The 17,998-nt window shown below is 35.6% G+C and overlaps 1 protein-coding gene across 3 annotated transcripts in view; it reads right to left on the bottom strand.

The window, feature by feature from the left end:
- LOC144062304 (cholecystokinin receptor-like) overlaps positions 1-17,998 on the bottom strand; it is a 50,341-nt gene that overhangs the window by 24,107 nt on the left and 8,236 nt on the right. The window contains exons 2-3 of one of the 3 annotated variants that reach the window (XM_077583549.1): positions 11,982-12,183; positions 5,821-6,063 (exon numbers count right to left, since the gene is read on the bottom strand). In XM_077583549.1, the coding sequence (XP_077439675.1) occupies positions 5,821-6,063; positions 11,982-12,126 (388 nt within the window). In that variant the 5' untranslated portion in view covers positions 12,127-12,183. Of the gene's footprint in view, positions 1-5,820; positions 6,064-6,331; positions 7,511-11,981; positions 12,184-17,998 lie in introns of those variants that run through there. The other 2 variants (XM_077583558.1, XM_077583564.1) reach the window with 2 other exon arrangements.

Below are 17,998 nucleotides of genomic sequence, written 5' to 3'. Positions count from 1 at the left end.
AGCTCCAAGTCAGAATCCATCGCCTCATACCGCCGCTGTTCTCAAATCCTTCACCAGCTCGCCACTTCTTACATGCGCCAATTAAAAATCCTCCATCACCAAGCAGCACACTTTTTTTTTTTTTATGGAGAGCTCAGTATTGTTCATTCGATTTGACATGTCATCATTGCGCTCCTTTTATATATATATATATATATATATATATATATATATATATATATATATATATATATATATATATATATATATATATATATATATATATATATATATATATATATATATATATATATATAAAATTCTTTTTTTGTATGTGGGTGAGTATGTGTATGTGCGTATGTGTGCGTGCGAGTGTATTCATTAGTTCACCTAAAACCTATTAAAAAAAATCCCATACTAATAATATAATAATAAATTGCCAAATGCAGAAACATCAATGTAAGGTATCACGATGTGGTGGCTCTCTCCAACAGGCAGAATTAAGTAACCAGAATTAGGTTAAAAAATTCTATATGTTTCTATAAATTTTGATATTTGGTTTTTATTTGAGGCAGATATTTTTTCCATTAAAATGTGATTTATGAGGAGGTTAGACCATTGGTCGATATTCAGAGTTTGTTTATTTTTCCAGTTAACAAGAATTGTTTTTTTTGCGATAGTAAGGGCTACAAGTGTAGATTGAAATTGTTTATGTGGTAAGTCAGTTGTTGTTAGGTCACCTAGCAAACACAAGTTTGGAGATAAAGGTATCCTACAGTCCAAAATAGCGGAAAGTTTTTCTAAGACTTTAGTCCAGAAATACATAACCGGAGTACATAACCATAAAGCATGAACATACACTGTAAGTGTCTGTAGTGTTTTGTAAACATTGGAGACAAATGTCGGAGTCTGAGAGTCCCATTTTCTTCATCATATATTGAGTAATGTATGTTCTGTGAATAATTTTATATTGGATAAGCTGTAAATTTGTGTGTTTTGTCATTTTAAATGCGTTTTCAAAAACTTGAATCCAAAAGTCAGATTCCGGTGCTATAGACAAGTCTGTCTCCCATTTTGAGATGGGTAAAGATATTTTATCAGTATATGAAAGTAACTTATATATTTTTGAAAGTTTTTTTGTTGTTGTCGGAGAAAGCTTGTTAATATCTTTAGCTAAAACAGGCAGTTGGAGCGTACCCCGAAGTGTTGGAATTTTTTTCTTATCATATTTTTAACTTGTATATAATGTAAAAAATTTCCGTTTTTTATATTGTATTTTTGGAGCAAGGATGTATATGATATAAACATATTATCTGCGAAGAGATGGTGGAGATGTGTAATTCCTTTCTGCTCCCACACACCTAAATAAAACGGTTGGTTGTTAAGTTGAAAGTCGGGGTTATGCCATAGGGGAGAAAGCCCACAGGGCTCCACTTGGGCTTTTGTCAATTCTAGTGCCTTCCACCAGGCAGTCACGGTGGCGGAAATCATTGGGTTTTTAAAACAATTATGTCGCTTAACCGATGTTGTAATAAAGAGTAAATCTCGAAGTCTGAGGTTATTACAATCCTTCTGTTCTAGTTCCAGCCAACAGTTAGTGTCTCTGTTGGGTTGTGCCCATAGAACGATATATTGTAGCTGGTTAGCTATATAGTAGTAGATAAAATTTGGTGCCTCTAGACCACCTTTGGATTTACTTTTCTGAAGAGTAGATAGACTAATCTTTGCTTTTTTTTTTATTCCAGTAAAATTTTGTAACGGCTGAGTCCAACAACTGGAACCATTTAGCCGTAGGTTTAAATGGAATCATTGAGAAAAAATAGTTTATTTTGGGTAAAACTTTCATTTTAATGGTGGCTATTCGTCCTATTAGAGAAATAGGAAGATTATTCCAGCGCTCCAAGTCACTATAAATGTTATCCAGAAGTGGAGAAAAGTTTAAATGAATTAAATCAGTTAATTTAGGTGAGATTTTTATGCCTAAGTATTTTAAATTACCTACAGGAAATGAGTAGTGTGGGTCCTGGCTTGCAGGGTTCCATGAATTTTCTGTAATAGGTAGAAGTGTTGATTTTGTCCAGTTAATAGAATAATCTGATAAATGTGAGAATTTAGTTATTAAGTTAAATACTTCCCCTAACAAAGTAGCCGGCTTTTCTAAATAAAGTAAAATATCATCGGCATATAGATTAATTTTATGTTCTGTTACCCCAGAGTGAATTCCTTGAATCCTTCTTTCCTGGCGTATGGCTATTGCAAGTGGCTCAATAAATATTGCAAATAATAAAGGGGACAGTGGGCATCCCTGTCTTGTGCCTCTCTGTAAAGTAAAACTCTGAGATATAATCCCATTAGTAGTAACTGTAGCTTTAGGAGAATCATATAATACTGATAACCAGTGGATAAATGATTTCCCAAAGCCAAATTTATTTAAAACAGCAAAGAGGAAGGACCAGTTAACTTTGTCGAAAGCTTTTTCTGCATCCAATGATATAATAACTGCCTTTTTATCATGCCGCTGTGACATGCTAATAGGGTTAAAGAGTCTCCTAATATTATTAGTAGAGTGACGATCTTTAATAAAGCCTCTTTGGTCACTATGAATGATTGTCGAGATTACTGTTTCTAGTCTAGATGTGAAAGCCTTAGTGATCATTTTAATATCAGTGTTAATTAGTGAAATCGGACGGTAACTTGATGGAAGGGTGGGGTCTTTTTCTGGCTTTAATAAAAGTTTATTTGCTGCTGTATTCATGTGTGGGCGTATGTAACCATTAGTTTTGATTTATGTTACTACTCTTAAGAATAGTGGAGCAAGCATTAACCAAAAGTGCTTAAAAAATATAGCCGGATAACCATCCGGGCCAGGTGCTTTGCAATTAGGCATACTATCTAGAGCACTGTACAACTCGTTTATAGTAAGTGGCGCATCTAACATGTCTTTATATTCAGTAGTTAACTGAGGTATATTTAAGCTACTGAGGAATGCCTCAATATGCTCAGGGTTAGGCTTATTAGTTTCTGAGTATAGGTTGCGATAATAGTTATAAAAAATTTGATTAATTTCTTCTGGTGATTGTGTGCATTCACCAGTTGTCCCTTTAATAGCCGTTATAAGAGATTTTTCCCGATCGCGTTGAAGTTGGTTTGCAAGAAATTTACCTGATTTGTTATTATATTCAAAGTTGTTGTATTATAAATTCTTAGTATTTTTAGTTAGCATATCGTCTAACTGTATTTTGTAAGTCAGTCCATATTTGGTTATTTGGGTTTATTGCGTACTCATCCATCAGTTGTTTAATTTTATCTTCCAAGTCTTTTTCTAATTTTTGCTCCTGTTTCTTTTTATAAGATGAATATGATATAATTTTACCTCTAATTACTGCTTTCCCAGCTTCCCAGAGAAGAGATGGGGATAGGTCTGGAGAATCATTTATTTCCAAAAAGTCTGCCCACTCTTTTCTTATAATTTTATCAAACTCTGCGTCGTTTAGCAGTGGGATGTTAAAACGCCATGTCGGTGGTGGTTTAAAGGTATAATCAACTTGTAGGGAAAGGGAGACTGGTGCATGGTCGCTAATAATAATGAAAAAAGGATGTATTTTTGTAACAGTTTTATCAGCAATAGAGTTATTTGTAAGAAAATAATCAATTCTTGAAAAAGACCTGTGCACAGCGGAAAAGAAGGACCAAGCAGCATACCTTCTTCTGTCTAACAAGCTCAGGTTACAAAATGGCATGTGCACCTCAAAACCTTAAAACATGTCGTCCCAATCAGTTAACTTGCCAAAAAAAAAGCATATGAAGGCTTTTAAACCACACCTTTCAATATTTTAAACCACTGATGACTTATTTTGCCTAGTTAAAAAGTGCTTTAGAAATCAAATGTGCTTATTTACATTCCCCAAATGAGACTCCTGCACACGTCTACAGCCGCCCCCACCCTCAACACCTAAAAACTTAATTCAGCTCGCTAGCCAAATTATGTCGAAAAGAAGATTCCTGTTCAAAACATTCACGTCGGCGTTCTGCGGCAAACCTCTGGTTGGTGACAGCAGTGATTAGCAATAATTAATGATTTCATTTTCAATAAGTGGACAATCCACAAAGGCGCCATTTGACTGACTGCCTCTACAGAGACTACTACAGTATGTGTGCAAATGAGAGTGAATACCATGAATAATTTATAGCTGTGGCTGTGAAATAAACGGCGTAAATCTTATTTCTAGACCCTCGCGGCATTTCTGTGCGTTGGTGAGTCAGACAGCCAAGTTTGAGGCTCAACTGCATGATTACTACGAGATGGCTGATACAAGATCAATAAGAAGCTGGGAGAGGTCGAAATGGTCCATTTTCTCCTTCATTGTAGAAAATAATTAAATGTGCTTGATTCTTCATATTGGACTGCAAGGACGCTTTGAAGCGTGATATAAAAAAAAAAAAGAATCCAGCTTCGTTCTCTTTGGGCTAAACAACAGGTGGGCAAACTTTGGCTAGCAGGCCATGTGCAGCCCACTCACTCTTTAATTCGGCCCACCGAGCCTTTATGTTGTGCACTGTATTTATTGCATTGCTGTAGCTATTATTTGTCTCAAATTGGAGATTTAAAATTAACTATTTTTCAAAACGGCAATGCCCCTCATCGGAGTTTACGTTGCAGACCCGCGCCCCCCAATGAGAGAAGTCTGCGATACTCCCTTGGCATGTCATTACTGTATATAGCATGTACGCCACATTTATAAAATAAACATTTCAACACATAATATTGAAAGCAAGAGCAATGGATAAATAAAAAAATACAGTTTGGCAGTGTATTGATCCCGCTGTGTTTACAATAATCCCGTTTTTTTCTGAGCTAACAAACTTTTTTAAAATACATAAATAATAATGCCCCCCCCCCCCCCCATCGAAAAGAACATTACAAAATGAACCTACATCCATTGATTTTAGTAGGCATAAAAAGCAGGATTACACCTAATTATCCAAAAACTAGATTGCACTGAAATAGGCTACTTCCTGTTACGTCTTTCAAATTTACACCATCCCAAACTAGTCTGCACCCATCTAGTGGTTGACCATGGGATTACACAAGACAACTCACAATAAATATTATCTGATATATGAGAAAAATCTGTAAAATAGCAGGACTGAAAACAGAATGGAGGGCTTACTGTAGTATTTTATGGTAAATCATTTTGAAAACAGAATAATAAAATTTGACATGTAGGGCCTACATTTGTTTTTAATCACACATGCATGCCTTTACTAAATAATGTTTGCACTAACCTACAATTTCACACAAATTAGTCCACTGATTCACAAAACATGGTATGCAGACTCCCCCTTGTGGGACTTGAAAGAATCACTATCTAAGTACTTTTCAGCTGCATTAACTTTTAATTGGCACTAATGTTTAGGGGGAAAAAATTGTAACTTTTTACCATTTTAAGCTCAAAGTGAAAAAAAAAAATTAAGTCCAATGTGCCCCTTAAATACAAGTTTGCCCATCCATGGCATTTGATGAAAACTAAACTGCAGAGTTAGAAGCCACACTTGTTTTGAAGGCTCTTGCAGCCTACGGTCATTTTATTCTCCTCAGGTAGATACGCTGGGAAGAACATGAATAATTTAACAGGAAAAAACTAAATTTCTGCATCTATTAAATAGGGAAAGCATCATGCAAAGGCAGCGTTTATTAAACACTAACAAAGCAATGACATTTTTTTTTCAAGTGAAATTCACGCTATCAAGACAACTTTTACAGTCTAACTTCCAAGTCGACTGACGACAATATCGAGCAGCGGGAAATAATGTCTTTTATTTTATTTGTTTTGTATTTACCTCTGGGTCTGTTGGAGGGTTTGGTGACGGCGGATGTGTTTGTGCAGCTCGTGTTGAAACCGGTCACTTCCACGCTGATATTCCACAGCTCCACGCAGCCGGACGCCTCCGACGCGCTCATGTTTCCCTCCTGCATGGACATTCTCTCCGCCGTCTGCCTTCGCACCTGCACGCGCTCGCAATCAATAAATGAGCCTCCGCCGTCGTCCTTGGGTGGATCCAAGTCGTCAAGGTTGGGAGAAACTTGAGCGGCAAGCAGAGTTAAAAGAAAAGAAAACAGCAGGTTGGAAGAGGGCTGCTTGCGTGCATGGAGATGACGCGGTGACGCACAACGCGCACTGCAGAGACTGATCGCACTACAGTGTAGGAATGAAGCTCCAGCTTTCTAGCTCGCTCTTTTCCTCTCTCTCTCCCCACCGGCATCATAACAGCCAATCAGGATGCTACTTCCAAGTGGCACCCCTTACCGACATCATGAGCACCATCATCAGCATCGTGAGAGTAGACACACCTGCGTAAGGTAATGAGATGTTTTGCAAGAGCCAATTGGGGGCCTCGTCCATTCTCGTTTTTGAATGTAGGAACTTTTTACTGTCAAAGCGAGATGACCCGGAAGTACTTGAGAGGATAGGATGTTGGAATTGTAAACTTTTTTTTTTTTACTGTTTGGTTTCTGTAATAGTGATAACTAACAAAATTTTAAAAATAAGATAAAATTCTAATAAACTTGATAATCATTTTGGCGAAATTTCACATACACAAATCAAAAGTTAGTCATTTGTTTTTAGTTTTTGAAATGGAAACCAAGCAGTACATTAATACTATATTGAGAACTGTCAACAAGAAAGCGATAAGAACTTTGGCTTTATACTCTTTTTTTTTTTTTTTTTAAATGTTTTTATTTAAATATCCCCCCTGGCTTTTTTCTCTCTCCCTGTATTAAAAACATGTTTGTAGTGTTCACAATTTGTTTGTGTATTCTGTTGAAATTGTTTAATAAAGTTATATGAAGGAAAAAAAGGAAGGAATTGTAAATGCTTAGGAATGGTGTCCGGATGCAACCTTTACATCACCCTGAACAAAGGTTACTCCTGAAAGTGGATTTTTAACAGGTTATATTTCTCACAATCCTTTACGGCAGCAATGTATAATGCAGGATTCATCACCAACCTTTTTGCTGAAAGCTACTTCTTCGATGGGTGACATGATACATCGTATATACATACATACATACATACAGTATTGAGTATATAGATATATAGACATACACACAATCATGTAGTATACATGTAGTGATAGGAAAATGTAGCTTCAAGAAGCATTTGCTATATATTTTTTTTACTCCTCTATATGGTGCTCTTGGTTTAAAGATAAAGGCTAGTGCAATAATATTGATAAAAAAAATTCACTGCATCTTCAAATCAACAGTGCCATCGTGTCTAGTCAAGTTTATTTATATAGCCCTTAATTACACAAGAGTCTCAAATGGCTTCACGTGCCCGCAGTTGACAAATATCAACGACATCCCCTAATCGAACAACAAGGGGGCAAGGGAAGAAAAAAAAAAACGACAGGCAAAAAATGGGAAACCTTGAGAAGGGACTGCAAATATGGTAATCCCCCTTCCAGGATGATCAGGCTGCAATGGATGCCAAATGGACAAAAATTGACATATTTTGTGATACTAAACATTATTAACTAGAATAGTGCGAAAGTCCATTGAAGAAATTGAAGCACAGCAAGAAGACGTCAGGGAAGTGGTCAGAGAGGAGTCAAAAAATATCAAAAGTGTTTTGTGAAGCTTCATTTGTCCATCACTACATGTAGTATACAGTAGGTCTATATATATAGAACGGCATTGATTACATCACCACATTTCATTTCTGATTGGTCAAACTGAGTGTACGACTATCCTTTTAAAACAACCATCCGCGCTCTCTGCTTAAACACCGCCACATTCACAGTCACAATATTTTCACTCTGATTTTCACATTACAACACGTTTCGATTTTTTATTGACACTTGATGCTCTGAGCAGTCTAAAATATCATCTCGGTTGCAAATGTCACAACAACTCCCTCGTTCCCCACTTTGTTGAAGCCCCCACCTTCCCAATCCCAATTTCCATTTAAAACAGAAGATTTACCTGCCAAACGGAACTTCAACAAAATAGGCCATCTTGATAAAATCTCTAAAGAAAATCCTTCCCTCATTATTCTGGCATTTATAATTTTGGTAATCTTTTCATTAACCTAAAACAGGGAAGGTTGAGTCTGATTTCATGTCGGTGAGGGGAAAAATAGCCTACATGTCTTTTTATATAGTGTATGTAAACTTATGCTTTCAGAGCTTTCATTGTTGGAAAAGAATCAAGCAAGTTTATTTGATTGATTTAATTTCCCATTTCAAATAAATGACACTCATGGTCTGCCTTTGTTGCTTAGGTTATAATTAGTTTTGTTTCATATTATAAGCCATGTGTAGCAGTTTTATTTTGGTATTGGAGTGATTCCACTTGTTCAGATGTAATGGCTCAACAGAGTGCAATTGCACATCCATTACAGTAGGTAGCAGTGGCGCTTATTATCACAGTAGCAAAGAATATTATAGCTCCTCTGCAGAGACATACTTACAAGAATTTTATAGACAAAGGATGCTATTCATAGTTGTGGTGATGAGTTGGGAGTGGGGTGTGTGGGGGGTGTGTGTGTGTGGGGGGGGGGGGGGTCACACAATGTTTTCTTCTTCATTTGGGGGTGGGGTAACCAAAAACAATTGAAAAGCAGTGCAAGTGTAAACCCAAGAAATTCTTTTTTTTTTTAAATGCTGATAAGCCTTCAGTATGCATATTCCATGAAAAACAGGGGTTCGATCACGGCACCCCCAACCCCAAATAAAGAACAAAACTTTTCTTTTTCTTTTTTAAACCTGCAAATAGGTGAATCAGTGGGTGTCAAAAATGTAAGTATGTAGGGTCAACTAGTAGAGGAACATTTTTATATATATATAAATATATCATATATATCATGGGCGGTGCCGCATGTGAGTTGCCCAGCCCTGATCTTTACATTTACAGAATCATTGAGGGCAGAGAAGCAAATAGCAATGCTATGCTGTGGATGGAAAAAAATTAAATGAACCACCTTCGAACATCTTCTTTTTTTTTTTTTTCAACATCTACAGAAGTTCAGACATGACATAAGAATTTTATCATAAGGAGTAAAAAGGAGTATTTTGAATCTGATGTTTAGAAATGTAAACATCCACCCATTCCATAAACCGGATTAGAGTCAACATTATAATATGTCCTATCTGTGCTGCAAGCTTCATAAAAAAGCCTTTAAGCCAGTGTGAAATATGCACAACAAATGCAAGATAGTACAAATATTTATCCTCAAACACAGTGGTGAAAAAACAAGGCGGCTCAATTGTACTAAGAACCAGCCGGGTTTGTCATATTTAATAAGTGGGGAGGAGTAATGTTGTCAATACTTAATAAGTGATGATTAGTGTTGAAGAAACTATTTTAGTGTCGAGGAACGCAGTTGAAAAGGCTGTCTGTACTGGTCTTTGGAAACCCTGGACAGCACCATTTCATATGTGGCATCTTTGAGGTAAGGGGGAGGCGGAACAACTCATGCCGCCATTGACAATGTGCTGTTTGAAATACTGAACGGTGAGCATTTGTTTTTGTGGCTTTCGGACACAGTAGACATACATATATCATCTGTCAGTATAGATGTTACGTCAGCTTTTGAGTAGGAACAAGAAAAAAAATCTATTATAGCAAAACAACTGATACCCAGCAAACACTGGAGTGTTGTACTGTATCTACAGTGTTAAATTTTGGAGAGTTGATCTCAACTCCCAAAGTGTAAAACATGTACTTGTATGAACCAGGTCGGTTTAACCAAAAAAGTTGCGGACCACTGCAATAGAGTATTTAAATGGGATTTACGTATCCCGGATTCCACTTCTTCTGGAATGTAACCCCACGATAGAAGGTAGATTACTGTACTGATACATTTGTTCATGTTTAACATTTTGCGGAACAGCTCGGACAAAACAACGATGCTAAATGTTGTGGGCCTGAGTCTTGTGGCGCTACTCACGGGAGCCGTAGCAGAAATCGAGAGGTAAGTTGAATTAGGGACACAATTGAGGTGGAAAGTAAACAATTAAAGGCTCTTAGTGACTTTGTGGTGACATGGAAGCAAACGGTGGACCTAAAATAATCTCCAACACCAAGCCAAAGGAAATATTAGGAGAATTGTAGGTGGAAATCAGATGCTCAAATTAAGAAAATACATTGTAAAATAAACCATTACATTAAATATATATATATTTTTTTTTAAACAAGGTTATATATGAAGTCAAATTAAATGCAGTTAAATTAAAAATAATCTGTGTGGATCTAAGATCCATGCCGGCGGTGTGACTTGCGGGGAATAATATATTCTCATTAAACGTTTCTTTAACCACCATTTGTCTTTCGTAGAAGCTGGCGCCTAAAACCCAAAGAAAAAGCACAACATGCAGAGCTAGTTTGCTGCTGGCTGAAATAAACTCTAGTGAGACGTACAGCTCGTAATATGCTGACCAGCTTGTATTATGATGCTTGACTTTCAAAAAAAATGATATATTATTATGAAGGCATAGTTTTTCAATTTCCATTAAAAAAAACTGCACTTACACTTCACTTACTGTGATATAAAATGAAATCAGTACATTTTACATATCAGTTAGTGGTTTTAACACAAGCTTTTGTGGAGCTAAAAGTATAGTTAATTTTTGACGTCTGCAACAGAGCCGAGTACGACTACTACAAATACCACCCTATGTCACAGGTGAGAATACACACTATTGACATGACAACACACACACATAACTACACGGACTAACACTTTTCAATCTGATAGATCTCTGAGTGGATGACTCGGCTGACAAAGGATCATCCTAATATAGTAACCACAGTGGAGTATGGAAAGACATATGAGCTGAGGACAATTAGCTTGCTCAAGGTCGGTGGCATTTTGTGAATAGTGATAAACTTTTAGGAATTGTGTGTGTTTGTTGTTAACATATTATTCGTTTGTTGCTTCTTTGTCGTAGTTGTAGTAGTAGTAGTAGTAGAAGTAATGCCAGCCCCACAAGAGGGCGCAAATTCCCCATACTAACGCCAATGATCACACGGGTCATCCGTTTTCAAAAGCAAACCATTAAACAAAGCAATTTTCTTTTGGGTGGGGGCTGCGTGTAAGTGTGCACACATGCCATAAAACTAAAGTAAAACAGGAAGCTAAATCTTTATGACATTGGATAGACTCCAACACATCTGTGACCTTTATGAGGATAATCGCTATAAAAAAAAAGGATAGATGTTAAGCTGCAAACTCTAAACAGGATAGAGAAAAAAGGTATGCTGTTTTACTTGCAGATTGGTGTGGATACTGGGAAGAAGAAGAAAGCTATCTGGGTGGACTGTGGGACACACGCTAGAGAATGGATTGCTCCGGCCTTCTGTCAGTACTTTGTCCAACAGGTAATCAAAACAATGCCCACGTGAAAGTGTTTCACATTGACAACTTTCGATGAACAAAGCCTCACCATCTTTTCATTTCAGATCCTTCTGACATACAAGACAGACCAGAAAATGGGAGAGATGATTCGGAATATGGACTTCTACATCACCCCGGTGCTCAACATGGACGGTTACGTCTATTCGTGGAAGGACAACTCAGTCAGTGTTCCATTTCCCAAAATTTTCCTGATTACCTTTCTAGGTTGTTAGCCTATGAATTAACACGATTTAAGCATTTCTGACTCAAGAAAAAAAGCACATCTTTTGTCAAAATAAGGCATAAATAACGGACTAAATAGGATTTGGTTACTCTGACCCATTTAGACGCGACTCTGGAGGAAGAACAGATCACCAGGACCTGCAGGCTGCAACTGCTCCGGCACTGACCTCAACCGCAACTTTGACGCCAACTGGGGCAGTGAGTGCTGGAGTTCTTAAAACTTTAGTCCTGCGTACTGTGGGGAAAACGGCTGCATCCACAAATATTTGATTCATTAAGTAGAAAAAAAATCTACACTTTTGATATCCCACATTGAAACACCATGCACTACCGGTCTGAAAAGGAGTAGGAATAATTTACCATACGCCTTCATAGAGTTTGGATCATCATCTGACTGCTGTGAGTCGACCTTCCACGGCAGAGCTCCTGAGTCTGAGCCTGAAGTCCAAGCCATCACCTCCTTTGTAGGTAGCAGGAAGGAGGACTTCCTGTGTTTCTTCACCATCCACTCCTACGGCCAGCTGCTCCACTTTCCCAATTACCAGACTGCCGTCACCACAGACTACCAAGAAATGGTAAAGATGTTTATGGCAAGGATAAATATTGCCGTTATTTGTCACCTTCCTAAAGTAATGGCGTGAGCCTTTTTTAAAAAAAATTTTTTTTAAAGAAAATACAACAAACTGAACCAAATAATGAATAAATGATATTTAATAATTTCAATCTGTTCAACTGAGAGTTTAACAGAGGCGGCCAACATAAGGAAATAATTCATTTAGACAAAAAGAAAAAGAGTAAGTCTTGTCAAAATCAAAAATGATTAGACCAGGGGTATGCAACCTGCTGCCCTGAGCCACATGTGGCTTATTGTGGATCTCCCCCCCAAAAATATTACTGTTATTATTATTATTATTACATATTTATTTTATGTTTTTTTTAGATGAAATATTTCTTAAATGAATTAATAATTTAGATTTAAAAAAATATATATAATAAAATATTCCCCAAAAATGTCAGAGTACAATTTTTTAAGTTGTAAGAAAGAGAGAGACGAAAGGTAGGTTTAAAATGACCAAAAAAGCGACTAAAAAATGACCAAAAAGGAAGAGGAAAGCAGAAAATTACCATGAAATGTCCATGAAATTGCCAAAAATGTCAGAGAATTTAATAATAATAAAGAAAGCAAAAACAAAATATTATTATTATTATTACATATTTATGTAAAAAAAATAGCTGAAATATTCCTTAAATTAATTAATAATTTAGATTTTAAAATATGAATAATTAACTATTCCCCAAAAATGTCAGCGTCCAAATTTTTAAGTTGTCAGAAAGAGAGACAAACGGTAGATAATTTTTTTTTTTAAATGACCAAAAAAGCGACTATAAAATGACCAAAAAGGAAGAGGAAAGCAGAAAATTACCATAAAATGTCCATGAAATTGCCCAAAATGTCAGAGAATTTAATAATAACAATAATAAAGAAAGCAAAAACAAATTATTATTCTTATATATTTATGTTTATTTTTTTAGATGAAATATTCCTTAAATGAATTAATAATTTAGATTTTAAAATATGAATAGTTAAATATTCCCCAAAAAATGTCAGCGTCCAAATTTTTAAGTTGTCAGAAAGAGAGACAAAAGGTAGATAAAAAAGTTTTTAAAATGACCAAAAAAGCGACTATAAAATGACCAAAAAGGAAGAGGAAAGCAGAAAATTACCATAAAATGTCCATAAAATTGCAAAAAAATGTCAGAGAATCTAATAATAATAATAATAATAATAAAGAAAGCAAAAACAAAATATTATTATTATTATTACTTATTTGTGTTTTTTTAGATGAAATATTCCTTAAATGAATTAATAATTTAGATTTTAAAATATGAATAGTTAAATATTCCCAAAAAATGTCAGCGTCCAAATTTTTAAGTTGTCAGAAAGAGAGAGACAAAAGGTAGATAAAAAAGTTTTTAAAATGACCAAAAAATGACTATAAAATGACCAAAAAGGAAGAAGAAAGCAGAAAATTACCATAAAATGTCTATAAAATTGCAAAAAATGTTAGAAAATTTAATAATAATAAAGAAAGCAAAAACAAAATATTATTATAATTATTATTATTACTTATTTATGTGTTTTTTTTAGATGAAATATTCCTTAAATGAATTGATAATTTAGATTTTAAAATATGAATAGTTAAATATTCCCCAAAAATGTCAGCGTCCAAATTTTTAAGTAGTCAGAAAGAGAGACAAAAGGTAGATAAAAAAGTTTTTAAAATGACCCAAAAAGCGACTATAAAATGACCAAAAAGGAAGAAGAAAGCAGAAAATTACCATAAAATGTCTATAAAATTGCAAAAAATGTCAGAGAATTTAATAATAATAATAATCCTAATAATAATAATAATAATGATATCAATCAACTCTTTACTGCAGACACAGAATAGGGTCCATAAACATGAAAGAAAAAGGGACAAGAAATTTAAAACAATCAAATGATTGAGTTTAAAGTATTTCCAACCTATGCTGTGTATCTACAATTGCACAATTGAGGATTTGTCAACGTCCGTAAAATTGAGTTATCCGACTCATCTAGCCGCTGCATAAATTTGAACACCAAATGTCTTTGCAATGCCTCACAGGTAGGAATATGAGCATTGACAAGTAACTGACTTGCACTGTACCATCTCGGCACCCTCCGCAGTAGCCTAAAGGTATCATAATAGGCCACAGTGAGTCTTCGTATGGTGCATCGCTCAACCTCTGGACACGAATGTAGATTTATTTCAGTCACTGTGAGTTGTCTGGTTCTTCAGATGAAAGTGGGCTTGGGTGCCACTAAGGCTATCGGGAAGGTGCACGGAAAGCTCTACAATGTAGGAACTTCACCAGATATAACATGTAAGTCATATGGCTCATGTTCCATCTGTGCACTCCTCTCCTACTTACACACAGAATAAGATCGAGTGTGTTGTAAGAATTCAACAAAAAAAAACTGCCAGATTGCAACTAAAAGCTGTATCTTGAAATCCTGTATTCAACAGACCTGTACTCGGGTTCGTCTGAAGAATGGGCTTGGCTACAAGGAATTCCCTTCTGCTATACCTTTGAGCTGCGAGATAAAGGACATCATTGCTTTGAACTCCCTGAGGATCAGATCCAGCCCACTTGTGAGGAGGCCTACAGTGGAGCCCTGCACATCATTACGTACGCCCACGACAAGGTCTTTAAAAGGCGACACAGACCGAGTCACTCGTTTCGATTCATGCCTGACCTATGAAAAAACATGAAACAGGATCCACGCTCCACATAAATTCAAACCACAGAACTGGGGTATAGTCGTAATATTTCAGACGTTAATAATGTTATTTACGTTTTCAATGTCTCAAATTTTATTTCATTCATCAATTGATCATGGTGATTCAAAATTGCATGATATGCGTAAAGATTCTGAAATTATGACACCTCCGGTATAAGACCTTCATGCTCAAAATTGGATTTTCTGATACTTTTGATAGTCATTCGAAAAATGCAATACATGGTAGAAGGAAACTACTTTTTCTTCTGCTTGATTATTACGTAAAGCCCTTTTTCACACTGGACTCGCTCAGTGTGCCCATATTTAGAAGTACTGACGTAGTAACCTGCTAGGAGGTCAACACGGAGACTGTTGCTACTGTCTACAAGACTGAAAAAAGGGGGGGGGGGGGGAGAGAAAAAAACATTTGGATTTGTGGCAGGGATCTTTTGATGCTGTATCGACGGTTTTTAATCAAAGCTGAAGGCGTGTCACACTTTGTTTATCCTGCTCCATCCCTTGATGTACAAGACTAAAGATATTAACTCATTCACTGTCATTGACGGCTATAGACGTCAAAAATTCATTTTAACTATTTCTATTAATTTTCTATAAATTTCTATTAACTTTTTCCACTTTTGTTAATAAGAGTATGAAAACCTAAAAAAATGTTGTTTTTTTAATTGTACATTTAGAACAGATATAAAATTTGAGATTATTCGTGATTTAACTATTGAAGTCATGTGATTAATTACAATTAAAAATTGCCTGACGCGATTTAAAGAAAAAAAAGAAAAGATTATTAAAAATTAGGGGCATCAGGCGATTAAATTTTTTAAAATTGTAATTAATCGCATGACTTCACTAGTTAACTCACGATTAATCACACATTTTATATCTGTTCTAAATGTACATTAAAAAAATCTAGGTTTTCACACTCTTGTTAACAAGAGTGGGGGGAAAAAAAGTTAAACTAATAGAAATAGTTAAAAGGAATTTTTGACGTCTATAGCCGTCAATGGCAGTGAATGAGTTAATGGAATGTTTGTTCATCACGTGAAGAAAAAAAAGAGACTCCTTTCTGGATCTACAGCTGAAGGTGGATTTAAACAATTTTTTCTCATGAATTGTACTTTTTAAATGAAATGTGTGTGTGTGTATGTGTGGTGGGGGTGGGGGGTTCGCTGAAAAGCGCCGTCATCACTATGGTATTCTGCATATTTTTAGCAAGGTCGGTGAGCTTGATTTTCCATTAAAATGTGACTAGAAATTTACAAAGATTTCCAATTTTCTTCATCAAACATTGTTAGCTTAGAAATTATGTTATTCACATAACTTCTCTTCTCACAGATGTATTATGGAGCAACTTGTATATTGTTAGAAGGAACACGTCTTTTATGTTTACAGCATTGTGTTGAGAAAGGAACTGATGAAAAGCTAGGTGAAGAACTAAATATAAGTGATATGGGTCTTAATGAAGAAACAATAACAAGTCAAATTAGAAAGTTCATAGGAAAATAATTTTGCGTGGGATATTCTTCTGGAACTCTCAATTCACAAAGAATATTGGGATAAAACGTGGTTTGTTCCTTTTAAAAGAATTTACAACCTAAAGAAGAAATACATCTGAAGATATTGCATAATTTAACTAATTTCTATGTCTCAAGATTTGTTGTTGAATTAGATGATGGGTGTACATTTTGTAAGATTGATCAGGAAAGTGTAACTCTTCTTTTCTGTGATTGCTCCTTTTAGCGTCAGATTCTGGGAAGAAGTAGAGAAAGACATTTTTCTAAAGGCTGGTTATTATAGTAAAAAAATTTGAAGGTAAAAATATCACTTGTTTTGTATGCAGAGAAACAGAATTGTGCAATGTTATTCTTTTAATTCTGTTTGGGAAATTTCATATTCACAAAGCCAAACGGTTATATTGATTGCTACGTTAAGTCTCTCAAATATGTAGAAAACAAGGAAGGTAAAAAGTTTTTTGACGAGTACTCTAGTTGTTTTTTTCAATGATTTGTCAATATATATTCAGTTTCGCCTGCCGACCTGAAGAAATATTTGCTAAGAGCAACAAGAAGGTGGAACGCAAAGGTGAATTGATGGAAATGTGACGGTGGCGCCAACTTGAGTGTCATCTTTACTAATTGCTTGGTAGGAACTTGGCGAGTTTAATGCCGTTCATGAACTCCAGTTCCACCAAGAACACTTTAAGGTATAGTTCAAGCTGTGTCTTCTTAAACATATTTGTCATTGTTTGTCACCTAAAGTGTTTCCCAAAGCTCGAGACATTAAGACAATGTCTTTATTAAGGCATCCTCCATTGTCTTCACGTCGTTACCTGAACGCTCCTTTCTGTGGTGCCTGCCCCCTACCACATGCCCAACAGCATGTCGTTCTAAGTGCAGTGTGAAAAGAGCTTAATGCATAAACACAGCAGCAAGATATACTTCTCAGTCACTGAGAATGACTTTACAAAGTGCAAGAAGTCTTATGTGGAAATTGTTTTGTTTTTTTTGCCACGGCGTAGTTTGTGATGATTGTGGAAAAACAGAAAGATTAAACTACAACCTAAAATGAATGCAATTTATGATGAAGAGCAGTCGTTGATCACAGTGTTGTTTCATCGGTGCAGTACAAATACATGCTTCAACTGAGAGAAAGCTCATCTCACATATCGTCATCCTCTTAAAATAATAGCCAAGTCATTTTTTTGCAAAAATTATTCTTTTGCCTAAATCATGATGATGCAAATGGTTCAATTTTCTGTGTTTCCTGAAAAATTTGAAAAGATGACTTAGGTGATTATTTTAAGAAGGCATCGATATCATCTCACATAAACAGCACAGATTTATTCATGCAAGGTTTCCTAAAGAATTGATCATTTAAATTGGATTATATAGACAAAGGTCTAGGATGTAGTTTTATCTAGAAATAAATGGCCTTCATTGCCAAATAAATATTTTTAAATGTAGGGATTGGCAACCTTTGCAATAGTATTGACATTTAATTAAATGACACGGTTTCAATTTGAGTCGTTAAATATTACAAACGAGCAAGAGTCTGACTG

Source organism: Vanacampus margaritifer, chromosome 1, assembly GCF_051991255.1.
Source record: "Vanacampus margaritifer isolate UIUO_Vmar chromosome 1, RoL_Vmar_1.0, whole genome shotgun sequence".
NCBI lineage: Eukaryota > Metazoa > Chordata > Actinopteri > Syngnathiformes > Syngnathidae > Vanacampus > Vanacampus margaritifer.
The sequence above is the reverse complement of the archived record's forward strand: the minus strand, read 5'-3'. Positions and strand labels throughout refer to the sequence as shown.